The sequence below is a fragment of the Rattus rattus genome, chromosome 7 (assembly GCF_011064425.1).
Source record: "Rattus rattus isolate New Zealand chromosome 7, Rrattus_CSIRO_v1, whole genome shotgun sequence".
Taxonomy (NCBI): domain Eukaryota; kingdom Metazoa; phylum Chordata; class Mammalia; order Rodentia; family Muridae; genus Rattus; species Rattus rattus.
The window spans coordinates 104,798,311-104,819,620 of NC_046160.1; the positions used below are offsets into that span (position 1 = coordinate 104,798,311).

Here is a 21,310-nt window from a genome sequence, read left to right on the forward strand (position 1 = left end):
CTACGCGGTGGTTTGCTTTTAATTTTCTTAAAGGCAAATCTTTAAGATTCGTTTGAAGAGACTTTGTTAGAAAGCCTGACTTGCGGCCATTGTCTACATAAGTCACGGCAACGCTCTTTTCCTGAGAACTGGCTCACGACAGTGAAAGTGCATGCTGTTCATTCGTCGAGAGGGTGGCGCTCAGAAGGAACTACCCGAAAGCTGCCAGGGGAACAGAGCTGCTCCGGCTCTTGCCCCTCTCTGAGACTGGCTGTTCCTCAACTCCCCCTTTAACATTTCTCATTGGCCAATGTTTATTTTTGTTGCTTGTAACCAAAGGCGTCAACTGGTTCCTTAACTCACAGTTTCTTCCCTTGATGCTCTCCATGCTCACCCATCACTGTATTTGGCCATATTCCTAAGTGTTGGGATCTGACAGGCAGCAATTTAAGGAAGAAGGGTTTGGCTCACAATCTATGAAGGGCTATGGGTCCTCGACCTTCCTAATGCTGCGACTCGTTAGTACAGCTCCTCATGTTGCCAGGCCTCCAACCAGAACGTTATTTCCGTTGCTACTTCATAACTGTGATTTCACTACCGTTATGAGTTACAATGTATCTGACATGCAGGGCATCTGATATGCAACTCCTGTGAAAGGGTCATTCAAGCCCCAAAGGGGTCATGACCCATAGTTTGAGAACCAGTGATATAGATGACCATGGTGGTTGAGTGTGGTAATCAGGAAGCAGAAAGCTGACAGGAAGTAGTACAGAGTTATAAAACCTGAAAGCTTCTGCCTCGCCATCAGTGACCCATCTCCTTCAGCATGGCTCCTCCCACTTAATGGTTCCACAACCTTCTCAAACAGGTGACGACAGGCTCCGATACACCAACCTGTAGGGGGGCATTCTACATTCAAACCACAATGGTACCCAGCACAGCATGAACAATGACATTGTATGAACAGAAAATTCACCTTCAAGGAATTCAGTCCTCATCCGTCCACGATTATGGCAGGATGAGTTTTAAAAACAGGCTTCTGATATGTCTAGGAGAAATAATAACATGTTCCCCTCGGTAGCCTTTAGGGCACAGAAGAAAGGGGAAATGTAGCTAACACTGATCATCTCCAATACAGTGCGAGCATAACAGAACACTCAGTCCTTAGTGAGCACCAGCAGGGACAGCCCGAAGCTGTGCCCAAGGACCAAGTAAGTCTCCTGTCCTAGGGTGGTTATCATCATAAGCGCTGATTTATTGAAATGGAAGGGCAAACAGTAACTAGGTAGCTCAGAGGAGTTCTAAATATCATCTAGCAGGTGGGGAGGCACACGGCTAAGAAACACTGCTGTAACTGGGGACTCATCTCAGTGAGCGTTCTCTCCGGTCCTCTGGGGCCAGCGCTAAGCAGGGAGACTGACAAAACAGCCCAGTCATGCGTGCCTCTGAAGGCGCCTAAGCTGGTGGACTGGGGAAACACTGGCAGAGGGAGGGGAATAGGAGGCATCTCTTGACTGCATCTCTCTGGAAGTGCTTTCGGAACGCTAGTGTTGTCGTCTTCAGCCCACCCAAGTAGTGGCAAAGCTTCATCTCGGGCATTGAGTGAGTGTGATTTTTTTTTTTTTCAGAACAGTCAGAATTAATGCTGATGAGCGAACATCTGATTTTAAAGGGGCATCACAGTATAGAGTGGAAGTCTGGATCCGACTGTCTTTTGGCTGGCGTCTGACGGCGAAGCTTGGCTTAAATTTCCTAACGTGTCACGAAGGATTAATACTGCATGCCACGGTGAGGTTGATAGATAGGATAACATAGCTCGAGCCATTATGTTTTTGATTTTATTATTGTAAGGAAGAACGATGGCTTCTGTCTACTGAATATAAATTGGTTCAGAAAAGACTTCCGAAATTTATAAGATTTAGCCATGGTTATGATCATTAGTCACCGTCGGGACTGATATTTTCTCTGGATTATGTGCAATCCAGATCAGACCAGAAATTATTTTTAGGCCTGTGAGGCGACAAAGCACAACCACAGCACCCGTGTGAGGACAGGAGGGTGCTTGGTCACAGGGAACCTCTTGGTGTCTGACCGCCTCGGAGCCCAGTATCTCGTGTCCCGTGGAGGGAGCCAGAGAAGCCAGGCAGTTTTTCAGACCAGGAAAAAGAGTAGATGGAGGAAGAAGGCACTCCCAAGGAACGCATGGGCCCAGAAAACTCGATTCTATTTGCATACACAGAGGGGTTGCTGGGAGAGTTGGAACGGGTACCTTTCTCTTCCTGGTAAGCTTTAGTGGGCTGTGTCTTCAAAACTCCAGTCAGCTGTCTGCTGCGCAGTACTGGCCGGGCAGAACAGGCTGACCCGACAGGAGAACCGCTGTGCATGAGCTCCCTGGCGTTTGCTTGCCCTGCTTCGTGGCCCTGGAAATAGACTGTCAAGTGCCCCCTAGACTAAGTAACTGGGTCTCAGTGTCTTTATCGTTAAAACGAGAGGACTCGTATTTACTTCCCAGTACCAGGAAAATCAAATGATCTCAGGAGAAATAGTTATACTGTCTGGTGCATGCCCCTGCTTGAGTGAGATGTTCTTACGGTCATTATTATTGGTTTTAAACAAAGGAGGAAATACCAAATATTAGATCTAAATTATAGTTTGAGAGTTTGCTGAATCTTGATCAATTACTGTATTTTTGAAGGATGTTTCTTTGAATAGTTCTTTAGGCTTTCTTTTCATTTATTTTTATATTATTATGTGTATGGATGTCTTATTTACATGAATATCTGTGTACCAGGTACATATGGTGCCTGTGGAGGCCAGAAGGAGTTGGATCCCCTGGGATTAGAGTTACAGACACTTGTGAGCTATCTTGTAGGTACTGGGACTTGAACCCAGGTCTTCTGGAAGAGTAACCGGTGCTTTTAACTGCTGCTCTGTCTCTAGCTCCACCCCCTTTCTTAAATCTATATAAATTTGGAGCATCACTGAGTTAAGATAATTTTTTGAAAGTTGCGTAGTGGACTATCTAGGCTGTGTGCTCTCAGAGCTGACAGTTCCTCAGACCGGTGCCGTGAAGGATGAAGTTCTACTAAGTAGTAGTGTTACAAGGTCAATCTCTGGGCCATAAAGGAGATCAAGAGTAATTTCGTTTTAATCATGGCTGCATATTCAGAAGGACAACGACTATGGGACTTCCTCAGTGGGAAAAACAGGAACTATTAATTTTCTCATTTACTGACTCTTTTGAAAATAGACAGGAGTTTTCCCATGGACAGTCAGACATAAGTGCCAAAGACAGAGAGTCTAAGCCAAAGGTGGTGTCACCCGAGTATGTTCCACACAGGCCATCATCCTCACAGTTCAGAACAGTGGCTCTGTTAATGATGGGGAAGGTGTAGGGCAGGAGAATGTGTACCTAGGTGCCTAAAACCCTGCTCTTTGGCTACAGAATTCATTTAATATCGTAAACCTTTTACATTTCAAAGTAAGGGAGATGCTTCAGATGATCCTGGAGTGTAGACAGGATGAATTCATATCCATATTTCTAAGACCCATATTCATTTTTTTACTATGAAATGCAACCATGCAAGCCACCAGACAGATTGTTTTAAGAAAGCTTTTTAAAAAATTCGCACAGCTTTGACGAGGCACGAATGATGAACGAGTAATGATAAAAATGAATACATGCTAGCATGTATATACGGTGCTATCCTGCAGTGACTACAAAGCCAGCTGCTTACCCATCATACCTGCTGACTGTCACGGTTTGTCTTTCGCCATCTGTGGCCATGACAGACACACTATCCGTGGACCCTCATGATGACTCATTTAATTCTAACCCATGAACACCTAAGGCTCTGTGGAGTTGCAGATAGACAGGCCAGCACGAATGGCTTCTACCAGCTCACTGTGGCCAACACATAAGAGGTGGCAGCGTCAGCAACGGTGGGGGAGTTTAAGTGACACAGATCCAAGGAGTCTCATTGGCGTCTGGGAGTTTTAAGTTAATTACACTATCATTTACCGTATGCCAGGCTCTCGGGCCACGGGCTTTAGATCCAGCATTGTCAAACCCTCCATTAGTGCTCCTCGTTTGTGGGTTGGAGGACTAGGGTTGGAGAGGGTTCCTGACCATCTGTGCTGTCCGCTCTTTCATGGCAGAGGTGACAGGAAAGCTCCTGCTTCCTTTCCTGTGTCCTCTTTGCAGGTCTGTGATTCACATCCCTTTTTGACAAGCCTGGAAGTCCTCTGAGGTTGGATGCCTGTGAAAGGTCAACCCTGGATCTGCTCTTTCCTCTGAGGTCGGATGCCTGTGAAAGGTCAACCCTGGCTCTGCTCTTTGCCTTTCTAAAGACCAATTCTTCTGAGTGTCAAGTGTCTCTGTGACTGCCAATCATGAAGTCCTCTGGCAACTCTCATCGGCCGTCCTTCCTCATCTGTGCCTGCGTTTGTTTAATGCTTGATCTGAGCTAAAGGGCAAGCACATGAGGACTGGGAGAAGGGAAGAAATTAGCCTAGAACCTAGATTCACTTCCTGGAAGATGGAGTAGAATTCGTATTCTTTTTAACACACTGTATTTCAAACTACAAAAGCAGGATGGCATAATGCAAGAGCAATGTGGCAGAAGAATCTGGGGCCCAGGCTTCCAACACTACATTCCTGCCTCTCCACCTCTGCTCTACTCAGCTCTCCCTGTCTCATTGCTATTTTCCAATACAACCCCGATACCAAAAAATGTCAAACATGAAGAAATATTGGGAATGGCCGAAAGAGAAAAGGTTGTCCTTCAGAAATATGTTAAAAATAAAACAAAACAAACGAACAAAAAAATTAGCTGGTACACCTTTACTCCCAGCACTCTGGAGTGCATTGGAGACCAGGCTGGTCTATAGCGTGAGTTCCAGGGACATACAGGGGAACCCTGTCTCTAAAAACCAAAAAATGAAACCCAAACCAAACAAATCCGACCAACCAACAACCACAAAAACCATTACAGCGTGCCAGTCACCATGCACACCTGCACACACGCACGGGCTGTTAGATATTTGCATCTCCTGACAATTCTATAAGAGACGCTGTTATGAGTTTGAAATATGATGGGCAGGATGGGTGTGGTGGTTAAATGACACAGCTGCTGGCTGTACAGTTAGGAAGTGGTTCAGCTGAGCTGTGAAAGCATTTCCCATGAGAAGAAATGGATCTGCTTCACTACATGCTCTGAATAAGCCCACTAACAGGCCAAAGGCTAGGAAGGCCGGAGAGTGTTTACAGCTGACCGTCTCTGGAACTAGCCAAGGGGCATCAGCTAGGAAAGCACCATGACCTAGCTTAATAACTTTGCTTGCGTGAAGGAAGGAACAGCCAGCCACACTGCTTGGGAAGATATGGGCCTTATGACTTGGCTGCTTGTCAACTCAATTACTTCTTGGTCTTTGGCCAACATGACACCGTACTGCCTCTACCTAAATGAATAAGCTACATGGATGTCTGTAGTGGCTGTGCAGCTAGGTGTAAAGCCACCAGGCACACCTTCCATTCTTGGCTGAAATCCCTTCCTGTCTATAAGGAAGGGAGATCATGTGTTTTGTCTTAGTCACTCTGCTCATCCTGAAGTAGTTCAGAACGTGACTAGAACTTAATCTGTTTAGTGTGGGTGTATGACCAAGCTCATGGACATTTCTGTACCAGTGGGTGTTGGTGAGAAAACGACACCAGCAACAGCCAGCCAGACAACTAACTCTGTCTTTAGACCTCTTTATAGAGAGAGGACTACAAGGGAAACAACCAGTTTTACCTGCCCTAACACTTACCTGGGTTTGATCTTAAAATAAATGGGAATGGCCTGGGCTTCAAGAGCCTAGAGATGTCAGGCTTTTGACTGAACTCTAAAGCTTAGGCAACGCCCCTCGGGTGTTTCCTCTGAACTGGAAGACTCAGGGAGACCAAAGGAGTTGCACCTTCTGAGGTGAGTGAGTCCCTCTAAGCTTCTCTTCCTGAAGGATAATAGTCCATCACTGCTCCAAAGTAAGGGCTCTCCCCCTTCCTTCCAGGTATCCAGGCAAACCTTGGGGCTTAGAATCAAAATGATCCCTTCGGTTTTTTGGTGTTGTTTTGTTTGTTTTCAGGTACAGTGGGTAGGATTAGCTATGATTTCACGAGTCATTCTTCTGTATTTACTGTAGCTGCACAGAGTTACAGAGACTTGCCAACCAAGCCTTTTGAGAACAGAAATACTTTTCTGCTTGTTTCTACCTTTTGGGTTGTCTGATTTTAGATGTGAGCATCCTTCCCTTCAATACTTCCCTTAAGAAGTCTGCTTAGTTGAGGACCCTGCTGAACACAATTACCAAGGCTCAGTCCTGTCTTTCTCCATCTCCCTCCCTCCCTCCGTCCCCTCACCCTCTCCCTACCTTTTCTCTTCTGACACTCTTGTTTGATCGTCCAAGGCCCTGCTTCATAATTTCTGACCCAAAAGCCTTTCGGTCCAGCCAAGGAAAATGAAAACCTGCCTAACGGCCAGATCAGTGATGGGAATCCGCAGGCTGTAGGTCTGAGGTCAAGGAGGAAAAAGACAAAGGAAGCAAAGCCTCACACCCTTGAGTGTGTGGCTAAAGATCCTTGTGGATCTTCCTTCCACACAGCTCGGTGCGCACAGCGATTCACCTCATTTCCGAGTGGCTCTACACAGATAAATGACGGTGAGCACATCCGATGGGGACACTCCTCAGAGTCCCCAGTCACATGAAATTTAAAGACGATCACTACCATCTGCTGTTCTGGAACTCTTTCTAGACCAGGCTGTTCTGGAACTTGAGATCCACCTGCCTCTGCCTCCCAAGTGCTTGGATTAAAGGCATGTGCTACCACCACCTCTGAGGTAGAAATTGCTTCAAGTTTCTCATTATTTATATGATGGAATTAAAATCCCCACATCAACTGTCAACGTCACTACTGGCTAGGACAAGCCAGGGGTTTCCGGCCTGGGGCACATTGCAGAGCCAAGGACAGCAGTTTAAGGGAGACCAGGGGACTCAAGGCTGCCATAATGAGACATGACAACTTACAAAAGATACAAATGTGGACTGCTTTGAAATGGCTTTAGTATAAAAAAACCAATTCAATTACAATTTTTGGTGGGAAGAGGTATTAGACTTAACCCAAGGCCTTGCTTGCTCGTGCTTTGCAATTACCACTAAGCCTCTCCCCTCCCCAACAAGTGCATTTTTAGCAATAATACCCCCTAAACCCAGTACTCTTTCTAAAAAAGGCTCAAGGTGCTGGGTTTTGTTTTGTTTAAAGATTTATTTATCTATTATGTATACAGCATTCTGATTGTATATATGTCTGCAGGCCAGAAGAGGGTACCATATTTCATTACAGATGTTTGTGAGCCACCATGTGGTTGATGGGAATTGAACTCAGGACCTCTGGAAGAGCAGTCAGTGCTCCTAACCCCTGAGCCATCTTTCCAGGCTTTGAAGTGAAAAACTGGGCTGTAAGAATGATAATAATCACACAGTGTAATAAAACCAATTAAGCCAAAACGATTGTTAAAGTCCATACTTTGCCGTTCTTCCAGAAGACCCAGGTTCTATTTCCAGCTCATAACCATCTGTAACTCCAGTCTAAGGGAATCTGATGCCTACTTTAGGCCTCCATGGTACCAGGCCCACATGTAGTATATGGACATATGTAAAAGCAAATCGCAAATATACATAGTAATATTTTGATTAAGGTTTACTAATTTTATTCATTATCCCAGAAAGAACTAAAATTAGCTCCAAAATCCAGAGTGTTCCTTGTCCCCAACAGAGACACCAAGCTGCAGCCCTGAGTAATAAATGGGGTGTTTGGGAAACCAGCCCTGAAGTCTACACCACTCACTGACTGACCTTTCTCCCCAGTGTTCCCATCACAACACCCCCAGCCCATCCAAAAAACCAAAACGAACCTCTCCATTCCTCAATCTTTGTTAGCTCTTTTCAGTAAACAACACAGGCATCGGATTAGTCAGAAAAACAACCCTGGCCCGTTCTGGCTTCTCCAAACTCAACGGCCATCCAGAAGCTTTCCCTATTTCTCTCTGTTAGCAAAAAGAATTAAAGGAAGTTCCCAAATGTGGCCATGGATAGATAGCTGTCAAAAGAAATGCCTCACTTAAGAAAATGGAGGGAAATGTTCCGGTGTGCTATTTATTGATTATAGATTAAGCCTCCGCTCCTTCCCTGCCTTACACCTCTTTAAGGGACAAAGGATTTGAGATGTCCCTCCAATCAGATTAAGATTTCTCCCAACCTGCCCAGGATTCTTGCGAAGAAGTTGCTTCATTGAATTGTCACAGAAAGAAAGCAGCTGTCTCCCAGACAATGAAGTTACTGGCGCTCAAGCATTTGCAGTAGGCAGGGACAAAGCTGGCAGAATTCAACCTGTTGCTATAGTAGCAGGAAGAATGTGATTCAGGCAGCTCTGTGAGATCCAGATCCAAATCCCTCCAGCTCCCAGAGAGAACATTAACCCTTCCCTGCCCCTGTTCAGGGGCAGAAATACTTGGGAAGAACCCTGCTTACCTCAGTGCTGGATGCAGTCCTCTTGGCATCCAATCAAGCCATCCACCCAATGCCCATTGATCTACATGCCCTTATGCAGGTCCTGTGCTTCCATGGAAAACAAGGCAGGCATGGCCTTCGGCATTAAGCATGAAGGAGGAGGTGGATATTAAGTGATTGCTAAAACCACAACACATTATGCAGTGTCAGTAAAGGCATTACCAGAAGACAATCTATGTAAGATAGTCAGAGTATTCATTAGTTAACAGTAGACTGTATGTTCTGGGTGAGGGAAATGACTTGATAACTTGCCAGTGTTAATTTGAAAAAACAACAACACTAGAAATTTCTGCCCCAGTGCTCTCATGCCTCCCACAAATTAGTTTAAATAAGCCATTTAATTAAATCAAGCTTTTGATTTATAAGAGTAGCAAAATTACAGTTAGGAAGTAACAACAAAAAATAATTTTATGGTTGGGAGTCACCACAACACGAACTGTAATAAAGTATCATAGCATTAGGAAAGTTGGGAACCACTGTGTTAGAGAATGATGTCACACAAGTGCTGAACATGAGGCCATGGTCCCTCGTGTATAGTTCCCGGCAGGCAACAGAAATGCCAGATAGTACTTAGAAAATACACAAAGAAGCAGTGACCAGGCTCTTTAAAACAGTTCCCGCACCCCAGTTCATTTCTGTGGTCAAGGTACCAATGAAAAACCTCTGGAAAATACACCTTAGAAATGATCTAAGTCTAATCCAGACTTCTTTCCTTACACAGAGAGTGGAAATCTCAGGTTGTCGGACACGCCTCCTTGATCAACTTCCTCATTTCCCACGGAGCACAGACACAGGAAATTGGAGTTTTCTCAGGAGGCTAAAAGCAAGTAGGTAGTGTTTATCCCATAAGCTATCAGTGAAACAAGACAGCAGCAATCAGACTGCTAAGCAAAAGAGCTGAGAAGAGAGGGGGTTGGGGGACTGCTTGCTGGGCGAGCAAAAGAAGAGGTTTAGTGGAACAAGCCAGCCCTTGGGAGGCTGAGGCAGATCTCTGTGAGTTCAATGTCCTTGGCATCTTAGTTGTGCTGGGCTGCAAGGTAAATCTGACCAGAACACACTGAAGCAAAACCACAGAATGTCACAGGCAAAGCTTATCAACTAGTGGCCTCAACTAAAATCCTCGGGCCAAGGATATGATCTAATAGCCAGCTCAGGGAAGGTCACGATGTAGCTTCAGCTGGCATTGAAACACTGATTTCCTACCTCAACAGGAGGCTCAGGCTACCGTTAGAGAAGGGAAGACGAACTCCCAGGATAGGACACTCATCCACAACACCTGAGTTAGGATCTGGGAGAAGAGCCCAAGAACCAGACTTGATAGAAACTGGTCACTTTTTACCCAGACGTAATAAATGACAAGGAATGTCATAGGACCTGGAGTAATGATGTCACCTGTTGCTACTCTCCTGGAGTTGGAGAAGAGACAGCCAACAGAGTGACCTGCACGCTTATGACATAGAGGACAAGGTGGGTGGAAATGGAGACATTGCGGAGAGATTCCAGCTAATTCTCAGCAGCACTCTTTAGGAAACCTCATCAGGTAGATCCCAATGGAGTCTGATGCTACTTCTGCATGACCAGGCGTAAAAAGATTCGCTCCGAAGGCAGACCTTGTCTGTCTCTTGGCTGCAAAGGGATTCAACAATGGCTCCTTGATCCTTTCCAAAGAAGGAAATGGTGTGGTTTCTATACATGCCCTTTCCCCATAGAAGGTTGAGGAACTAGGCACTATTATCCGCCTCAGGCATACCTTCTATTGATTTTATTTTATTTCTTGAGACAGGGTTTCTCTACGTAGCCCTGGAACTTGTTATGTAGATAAGATTGGCCTCGAACTCACAGGTAGCTGCCTGCCCCAGTACTGGGGTTAAAGGTATGTCTAGCCTGTGGTTATCTGTGGCAACAATTGACATATCCAACCCAGGAGCTCACCTGTAGGGTAAGAGTTAAAATAGTGTTTGCTTTTCCTTAACATGTAATAGAAATAAGAGAGCTCTGAGAATTTACCTCACTATACCATAGATCTAGGGTCCTATTTCCTTCTTAATGCCTAGGACTCATGAGTGCATTCCCATGTTCTCAGCTCCAGCTCCAGGAAATACAAGGGTAAATATTATACAATTCTAGTTATCAATCCGGACCTGTGAGTCCCCCCTCCCCCCAAGTTGGAAACACCAAGTGTTCCTGGCTTAAGTACTGGACAAACTAGAATCATTGCATTTGCAGTAATGACAATCCAGTGGATTGGCAAGACCACACAGTTACTGGCTTTTAACCTTGGCCAATCCAGACTTTTGTGATCTACAGATTCTAAGCCCCATAGACAAATAACTGATGAAACACCCTAACACAAGATACAGGGCATGTTGTTAAAACCATCGCGGTAGTGGTGACACTCAAATTGAGGACACCTCACCCAACACCAACGTAACAGAATGCCATGTGCTGACCAAATCAATTCTATGATGACATATTAGTTGACACAAAATTGTGTGCAGGAACTAGGGCCGGGTAGATAAAATATGTAAGTTAGCTGTGTTACATTACATTAAAAAAAAAAAAATCTAAATTCTAGCTTAAAACAAGAAGCCCTGGGGGCTGGAGAGATGGCTCAGCGGTTAAGAGCACCTGACTGCTCTTCCAGAGGTCATGAGTTCAATTCCCAGCAACCACATGGTGGCTCACAACCATCTATAAAGAGATCTGATGCCCTCTTCTGGTGTATCTGAAGACAGCTACAGTGTACTTATATATAATAAATAAATAAATCTAAAAAAAAAATTAAAAAAAACAAAAAACAAAAAAAACAAGAAGCCCTTGTTATTGGTCATGGGTCTATGCGGGGGATAGGTTTGTCTGCTCTGTCCTGGGTCATTCAAGTGTCTGGACAGCTGGCTAGTACATCACCTGGCAGAAGTGTATCACTGTAAGCCATTCATGGAACATCTATTCCAAGAGAGCAAGCACAAGTGTATGAAGTCTCCCAGGATCTGGACTAAGAAACATGCTTTACTTCCACATTTCAACTGGCCAAATCAAGTAATGAAGCCAAGTCTAGATTGGAAGTCTGGGAAAAACAAACAGCGCCACTTGGCAAAAAGGAGTCACAAAACCATGTTGCAGTGGAATAGATTCAAAGACAATGACTGGATCTATTTTTTTTTTAAATTGCAATCAATTTATTACACGGTATAGGAGAAAAATGTCACTCCAGCCATGTGTGATTCCTAAGCAAGGGTCATCATTTTGACTTTCCTCTAGAAAAGACACAAGGTTCTCAGATTAAAGCTTCATCCTGGGGTGGAGATGGCTCAGTGGTTAAGACCACTTGTTGCTCCTGCAGAGGACCCAGGTTCAGTTCTCAGCACCCACTGTCTGCAACTCTAGCTCTAGGGATCCAACACCTTTTGGCCTCTGAAGTCACTGCATACATATGTTATACATTGATTCAGGCAAAATAGTCATCCGTATAGAATATTCTTTGCTGGGCAGTGGTGGTGCATGCCTTTAATCCTAGCACTCAGGAGGCAGAGGCAGACTGGGTTCTCTGTGAGTTCAAGGCCAGCCTGGTCTAAAAAGTGAGTTCTGGGACAGTCAAGACTATACAGATCTGTCTTGAAAAGAAAAGCCAAGCCCTCCCCCAGACTCCCAGAAGCTTCACTTCTTTCTCTTCTGCCTATGCTTTGCATATGCATGCCCACACCTTAAAGTCTTTAGGACCTCAGCCTTGCAGCAAGCAAGAGCCATCTGGTTGCACCTGAAGATGTACAGGACCTGTATCTGGTCAGGGCAAACCTGCTTCTCCTCGGCGTCTCTTCTTAGCTTGGGATGGAAATATAGATGAAAGACGGCATTGTGGATGAGAGCTACATCCTTGGAGAAGCTTGGCATGAACTTGGAGCCCCAGGGCTTAGGAGGGAATGCTACCTGAAGCAGATGACAGGTAGGAGCTGCAGGCAGCCCGGGGAAGAAGGAAGCTGGAGCTTGCTGTAGACCACAGGCTGATAGTTACTCTACTTTAGCGGAGGGCTGCTACCGCCACTAGCTACCTCCTCACGCTTTCTCTTTGCCCCACGGTCACCACTTAGGCAAAAGCTACCTGGTTACATCTGCAAACTGTTTTTCTTGATCTAGGTCCCGACGTGTATACAGCTGGTAGTTATTACATAGCATCCCCACAAACTAAGGTATGACTTCTGTTTTGTTTTGTTTTGTTTTGCTTTGGAATAATCACCATGACCTTTTGGAGACTGTCACTCGCCATGGCCACTGGAATGCTTTAATACCTACTTGTGAGGTCTGGACAGCATGGGGTGGAAGAAGAAAGAATTCCAGAAACCAGAACATGGCATAATAGAGGAGACAGCTCTACTGGGAAATGCCTGAAGGCTCCTTGGAGGGAATTCTTCAAGTGAGAAGGAGACTACACAACTTTTTCAGAAACAAAGCTGCCTTAGTTGATCGCCCAACTCTGACTTACTAACGTAAGTCTAGTTTTCAACCTGCCGAGTAGGGTCAACCCTTATAAGACAAAGCACCGGGAGTGTAAAACACAAGAGATGGGAAATTCACGTTGAAGAAGCCTCAGAAGAGCCAAATTGAGCAAACACGGCATCCAATTTGTTTCAATACAAAAACCTGGGTCATTAAAACACCAATGAGAAGAGTCCACTACACTCTTCCAAAATGCATTCTGTCCCAGAGTTCCAGTTCTGGAGAAAGACAGGTTTGACAGGGAGTGATATAATTTTACCATAAGGTGAAGTACTCAGTGTGTGAATGCTTACAGAGCCAGAAAGGCTCTCAGTGCCAAGCACTGTCTGGGTTGGCTCGGTAATCATCCATTTGCTCTCTGTCATAATTGGACAGTCACAGATTTAAACTTGTAATTTCCAGGTAAAACCACTCTGCCACTGGGTTTCTCACTTCCGCTTCTCAACCACTTGGCGTCAAAACAAGTGCCGTTCTTGGATCAGAAGATGAAGAGCTGGCTGACTGGGAGGCAGTCAGTCACTCTCAGCTTCTAATTAGCTGAGGGGAAGCCACGCGGATAAGGAAGCAAACATCTGGCATTACCAGTCCAGGAACACCGATAATGACAATGAAGGCAGGCTACCAACTCCTCAGCCGAAGGCACACGGGGCTTCCTACAGACAGGAGGAGGAGCATTTCACCGGGATCCCCTCCCCCTCAACTCTCACAAACCAGCGGGAGACTCAAGTGCTCTCCTGGCCTCATTTGTTTCCTTGTTTTGTTTTTAGCTGTTCATTGCTGCTCAAAAGCCCAGGTATGTACGGCAGAGGCAGCTCCTTGTACAGAATCCCAGGGCCGCCTCCACCGAGATGCCAAAGAATGATGCATTCGAGCGGCACCTGAGCCTGTGCCAGACGTCCACATGTATCACGCAGGGCGCCTCAGCTTAGGGCCATTTCAATCGTGGTTTCTGTTCTGCTTGCCTCTCAGCTCAGCGTCTTCCCACTCTAATGCAATCACGAGATAATTCCTCAGGGCTGGTGAGAGCATATCGTGTCTCAAATGTGCGATGCGATCGAGTTAACTTCACCGGTTGCCTTATTTCGCCTTTAACACACTGTTCTTTTATTTCCCTCTCCCAGGTATTAGCTGAGGCTGGACCAGGAACCGGAGGCAGCAGCTTTATTCCTTCGAATGCCAGGGCATTCTACGGCTCATAACTGCAGCACAGCTAACAATGCACTATTTGATTGCTCTGAATGACTCTCACCCACAGCACTGGGCGAGAGGAGCCCTTGGCCAGAGCTGCACACCAGAAACCTGTTTCCCAGCCTCTTCCATTAGCCCGCCGACCCTTTCCTCAGAGCCCTCAGCATACTGTACAAAGATCTCCCTTCTCTCCCTTAAATATCACGGGAAGCTCACATCAAAACACCAGACCCTTTTCTTCCTGGAATGCTGCCAATTTAATACTTTCAGGCTCACATAAATTTAATTAAACTCACTTATCTTTTAAGCTCCCCCATCCCCCAAACCACCTCTTGTCACCTCTCCACAGTAAAACCTTTCAAAATAGGACTTTCTCTTTGCTTTTCAGCCAAAAATGTCATGCAGGTTTTACTTTAAGGCTATAGCAATCAGATGTGCGCTACAATAAATCAGTCAGTAGGACCCATGCATTAAAATGACCACAAGCCCTTGACACTGTTTTATTTGGTTATTTGGTGAGCAATTGGGGGGGGGGCGTGTGAAGTGAAGGGAAGTGGGCTGGTGGAGGTGAAGTTTGGCATGGAGGTTCTCCCCAAGGCCCAAAGGGTAAGTTATACCAATCAGAAGTCATGAGTGACTTAAGTTTTGCTTTAAGTCAGGCTATCAGGTTACAAGTTCTAATGAATTGCTCCAGAGAAAGACATTTCTTTGTCTCAGGACCACTGAGAACTAGCCAAACAGAACACCTCTCAGAAACTCTCCCACCTCAACACAACCGAACAGGAAAGCCAACACACAGCAAACAGGGTCCACGAAGAGATTCGGTTGCAAGTAGCTCTTACCACAGCGAGCAGAGTGCCCCTGGGAACCCTGGCGCGGGCTCTGGATCCTCCCGTTTGAAGGAGGTGGCGGTGGTGGTGAGGGGTCCTGGTGGTGGGTGCGGGTAGAGGTGTGCTCCGTGCATGCTTCAACAGGACTCCCCGCAGTCTGCCTGCCTGTCTGCCACTCAGTGCTCTTGTCTGGGTGGGAAGGGCCAAGATGAAGGGGGGGAAAGTGCAGGTTACTCACTGGCCTCCCAGGCAGACACACCCAGGAGGAGGGAGAGGCAAGGCGGACTGGGAGATTCTTCTGAGCCACTGCCTGAGAGCGCATTCCGATTCCTTTGTTATTACTTCCTGAACTCTGAGGTAAATCGTCTTGAGACTAGGTGCATAACTGAGGCAAATAACTCCTGGCGATTAGATGGCAAGAACGTAATGCAAAGGTTACATACAAAAGACAGAGGCTTTAGACTGAACCCCCCACGTCGGTTTCTGCTGCTTCTGTTATCAACACTGAATCATCCAGAAAGTGAATGGTTACCCTGGGGCAGAGGCTGGAAGAGTCCGGAGCTAGAGAATCAGATGTACTTCTCAAATAACCTGTAGGCTGGATTTTAAAGAAATGGCTTGCTCAGCTGCCTGTGGACTGTATTTTGTATAAGATGCACATTATGGAGACAGGAGTCTATAAGGGGAGATGCGGGAAATGGATCCACACGGTAACTGTTACTTAGTAGCCTGGTGGAGGGTGCATCCTGAAAGGAAGCCTTTCTCAGATAGATACCCAGAGATACTCCAGGGAAAAGGCCTCTACACTGGCCAGACCCTTCTCTCCTTTAACCCTAAGATGCTCTGAGGATGGAGGTAAGCTGCTTCCTTCCCAGATTGGTACACTGAGATCCTGCTCAGCCAGCCACTGAGTAGAAAGCCCAGATTTTGGACCCAGGTTTGTCAGAATTCAAGACCTCGTAGTGTTCCGGAACACCGCCAGGCACGTCTGTGCTCCATTAAACAAAACCCTCTTTCGCGTTACCTAAGACCAAGACACCTTTCCTCAAATGGTACATAGCTTTTCCGTGACTGATGTCTCATGACATAAAGTCTGTGGGCAAAAGTGAAAGAAGGTTTCTTCATTGTATCTTCTCAAAGCTTTTAATAAGCCAGGGGAGGTGACTCACAGCACTCTGGAAGGCAGGGGATGGCCACCAATGGATGCTTGCTTAGTAAGACCCTATCTCAGGACGTAAACTGGATGGGTGTGGTAATACGAGCAGAGGCAGATATATCTCAAGACCAGCCTGTTCTACATATCGAGGCGGGGCTACAAAGTGAGACCCCGTCTCAAAAACTAAACTAAACTAACTAAACTAAACTAAACTAGTTAAACTAAACTAGAGTAAACTAAAACAAAAACCAAAGATCAGTGAGAAGGGAAGACAGGACAGATGACTCAGTAGTTAAGAGTTCAGGGGTGGGGAAGGGAAGGGGAAGGAAGAGGGGTGGGGGAGGGGGATTTATTTCTGCTGCTCTTGCAGAGAACCCCAATTCAGCTAAAGGGGACCCAACAATCCCTTCAGGACAGCAAGGGCACCTTGCCCACACATGGTATATATTCACACTGACACACACAACTGAACGTAAATCTTGAAAAAAAAAATTGTAAAAAGCAGCCAGGTGAAGCTTTGTCTTTTCCTAGTTTCTGCTTTCATGGTTTTTTCGTCATGCTGGATGACTGCATTAAACTGTAATTGGTAGTCAAATTATTAAATGTGACGTGTGCCAGGTGGTGGCGGCACATGCTTTTAATACCAGCACTTGGGGGCAGAGGCAGCTGGATTTCTGTGAGTTCAAGGCCAGCCTGATCTACAAAGTGCATTCCAGGACAGCTAGGACTAGAAAGAGAAACCTGGCCATGAAAATCCATCCCTCCACCCCTCTCCAAAAGAAATGTTTAAAAAGCTAAAACGCATTGTGAATCTGCAAGCCTGGAGTCCGTGTGTTTAATCCTTTCTCAAGGGACTTTGGCTTTTGCTTTTCTTGATGAGAGGGGATGGTTTGGCGTCAGTAGACACTAATATGGAAGCAGGTTACTGTATTTTTCTCTTCATCTTCAAAATTTATTTTTAAATTTATAAAAAAAAATCCATTGTGGCAACTTTCAAGTGATGTTTAAGAGTATAAGATAAAAAGTGACCTCCCATTCCTCCCCAAACCAGTCCCCGTTCCTCAGAGGAAAGCACCACTAGCAATTTCTTAGGTTTCTGGCCACAATGAATACATTTTTTAAAATAACACACCCCGGCTAAAGTATACCCCTGATGTGCTATTCGGCACATTTCTTTAACTTAATGGTATAGAAGAGTATTGTCCATATCAGCATATTGAACTGTTATTAGCACATCACAGTCAAGAAAACTCAGGGTAGGGAAGGGCTGGGGAGGATGCTCAACGGAAGAGCATCTGCCTGGCATATGCACAGGCCCAGAGTTCGATCCCCAGCAATGGAAGGAGGGAAGTAAAGTAAGGGGAGTCTAAAACGTGGGGTTACTGCCATTAACAGTTCCCTGTGCTCACCTGTCGATCACAACTCCGTAATTCGGGTTCCGGGAGATCGGACACATTTAAAAGTCCGGCCATGTTGGCTTCCCACACCGGTGCTGGTTTAACCTTTACTTGAAGCGTATGTGTAGAACTGGGGAGTCGGGGAGTGGGGGAGAGAACAGGATGAGATGGAACAGGACAGGGATGGACGCTGGTACAGCAGTTCTCAACCTGTGGGTCATTACCCCTTGGGATGATTGAACCACTCATTCACAGGGGTCGCCTAAGACCGTCAGAAAACACAGATATTTACACCACCATTCCTAACAGCAAAATCACAGTTACAAAGTAGCAACAAAAATAACCTTATGGTTGTGGGGTCACCACAACATGAGGAACTGTGTTAAAGGGTTGCAGGATTAGGAAAGGTGAGGACCGGTGCTCTCAGACCTACCTCACATCAAATACAGATGTGCCAGTGGTACGACAATAGTGCAGACCAACACTCCCTGAGCGCTCACCATCTGTCTTTAAAGTTCTTGTTACGTAATGACTCAGCCCTTTTCTGTGAAGCAGAGGCTGGTGTCAGCCCATTTTACAGAAAGCACCCATGGGGTGGGTGTGCCGCTAGCAAGTGGGGAGGGTGCTGGAAATGCTTAAAGTTGCTGTATTAACAAAGAAAACAGTCTCGAAGCTCCTGATCTTGACATGAGTTGTTCTTCAAGTAGAATTGTGAACTTATTTACGAGGACGAACACTATTAAAAGAGTTCTGGTTGAAGATCTTAGCTTGCCTTTCTATAAATTCCAGACTTCATCAACAAAATCTGCTTTGATTTTATTATGATTTTGTTTTATTATTATTATTATTATTATTATTATTATTATTATTATTATTATTATTATTATTACATTTAGAGGTTGGAGAGATGGCTCATTTGTTAAGAGTGAATCTTGGCTGGGTGGTGATAGCATACACCTTTAATCCCAGCATTGGGAGGTAGAGACAGGCAGGTCTCTGTGAATTTGAGGCCAGCCTGGTCTACAGAGTGAGTTCCAGGACGCACAGGGTTTCTCTGTGTCTCAAAAACCAAAAAGAGTGAATCCTACTCTTCCAGGCAACCGTTGTTATTCAGTTCCCAGTATCCGTATCAGGTAGCTCATGACCCGTAACCACCTCCAGGGCAATGTGACACCTCTTCAGGCACCTGCATTCATGTTATATACTCTGCACCAGCCCATAGACACACAGTTAAAAATAAAATAAATAGGGCTGGAGAGATGGCTCAGCGGTTAAGAGCACTGACTGCTCTTCCAGAGGTCCTGAGTTCGATTCCCAGCAACCACATGGTGGCTCACAACCATCTATAATGAGATCTGATGTCCTCTTCTGGTGTGTCTGAAGACAGCTACGGTGTACTCACATACATAAAGTAAGTAAATAAATCTTAAAAAAAAATAAATATTTCTAAATTACATTTTTTTTACTCTGTGTGTATGTGTGTGTGTGGGGGGGGGGAGGAATAATACACATGCATGTCATGGCTCATGTGGAGAAGCCAAAGGACAATTTGTGGGAATCAGTTCCCTCCTTCTACCATGCAGATCCCAGGAATGTAAGTCACATAAAGCCGGGGGGCCGGGGGGGGTGGGGAGTTAGCTCAGTGGTAGAGCGCTTGCCTGGGAAGCGCAAGGCCCTGGGGTTCGGTCCCCAGCTCCGGGAAAAAAAAAAAAAAAAAAAAAGACTGGCGGCCAGGACCTTTACCTGCTGAGCCAACCTGATAAATGATATCTTACAACAAGATTGAGAGTGCCTCAAATAGTCTCTTATTCTTAAAAAATAATTTTCAATGGTTTTCTTTTATAATTTCACACACACACACACACACACACACACACACACACAATGTACTAATGTACTTTGTTATAGTTATTTGTGTATCCTCCATTATCTCCCTCCTACCAAACCTTTCTTATTCCCAACAAGTCCTCTCTTACTTTCATGCTTTGGTGTGTGTGTGTGTGTGTGTGCGTGTGTGTGCATAAACATGCACACATTACACTGAATATAATTAGAGTCACTCAGTACAAGCAAGTAGGGGGTTATTTACTTGGCAAGGGTGACTTACTTGGGGCTACATCACTGTGAATGGTGACTCCCCAGCAACCATTAACTCTGTAGCAGCTCAGGGAGGCGTAGGGCCTCTTGACCCTTCCATCCACCCTGGAATGTTGGCCCAGTCTTGTGCAAGTAACCACTGTTGCTGGGAGCCTGCGGGTGCCTGGGGGTGGGGGTGCACCACTCTTGTCATAGCCAGAAAAACCACATCTCACGGCACTCCTTGCCAATCTCTGGCTCTTACAATCTTTCTGACCTCTCTTCTGGAGTCTCTCCAGAGACTTGGAGCAGCTGATACAGATGTCATGTTTAGACAGCCCCTCTTTACTACTGAAAGAAATGACATAGGTTGCACGCGTCTTTTCTAAGCATACATAGTCTTTTATGCTATCTGAGCAACGAAGCCATTCTAAACTGAGTGTGCATCTGAACCCTTTATCACACAGGAGACTCTAACACACAGTGTGCATCCAAACATAATGTGTCATAAGTGTGGTGCTAGTAGGCAATCAATACAGCTAACTAGTATTGATAATCTTTACTGTCCCCCTCTTACTTTTCTTTTCTTTTTAAATCTTAGACAAGCTTTCTCTATACGTCCTTGCTATCCTGGAGCTCACTCTGTAGCCTAGGAGGGTCTTGAACTCACAGAGATCTCCTTGTCTCTGCTTCCCGAGTGCTGGTATTAAAGAAGCGCGGCACCACGCCCTGCTTACCTATCACAGTTTCAAAGTCAGTTGAGGAACTGACCTTTTTTTTTTTTGACTCATTCTTCCTGACTCATTCTTAGAAACACTGTCCAGGAATAATATGAATCAACACCTTCTTATATTCTCAACGGATACTCTTGTTCCCAATAAAACAAAACAGAGACCTTCAAAGTCAGCTCACTGGGTCTTGTTCCTCCCAGTGCAACCTTCGGAAGTATCTCACGGCTTAAGCCTTAAGCTGTTTGTTGCCTTGCTGTTTCTCTGCACGCCTTGCCAAGCAAGGGAAGCCTGGTAGACAAAGTGACAAATGTCGGACTGAGAGAGGAAGAGCAGTGACTCACGATCCTGTAAGGTGGTCACAGTTGAGTGAACGCTGTATGTTTCACTCGAAGACTGAAGACAGAGAAATTGACCTCTTCTCAATGTCACTTTGAGTCCCATCTTGATAGGAGACTGTGACTTTCAGCGGGGCTGGAGCACACAGGAGCTTCGTTCCCTCTTCCCATGTCCTCTCATGTGAGTTAGAGGAGTCCTCGTGTCTGGGGTTGGGGGGTCATGGCTAATGAGTGTATGTTGTTTCTTTGTCTCAATTATACTGAACCATCACTGATCATTGGAAAAGAGCCCAACCTCAGGAATAGTAACTCAGTTAGTTGTTCACTGAAATAGGTAGCATTAAAAAGATAGAAACAGGGTTGGGGATTTAGCTCAGTGGTAGAGCACTTGAAAGGCCCTGGGTTCGGGTCCTCAGCTCTGAAAAAAAAAAAAAAGAAAAAAAAAAAAAAGATAGAAACGAATCTTTCAGCTGCTCTAGACTCAATGGGAAGGAAGAAACACCGAGAGTCCACTGGTATC

The 21,310-nt window shown here is 45.5% G+C and overlaps 1 protein-coding gene across 1 annotated transcript in view; it reads right to left on the reverse strand.

Annotated features, from left to right (window-relative positions):
• Ston2 (stonin 2) overlaps window positions 1–21,310 on the reverse strand; it is a 105,338-nt gene that overhangs the window by 25,593 nt on the left and 58,435 nt on the right. Inside the window, 1 exon segment of the mRNA XM_032908231.1 lies at window positions 15,108–15,284. Coding sequence (XP_032764122.1) covers window positions 15,108–15,284 — 177 coding nt within the window.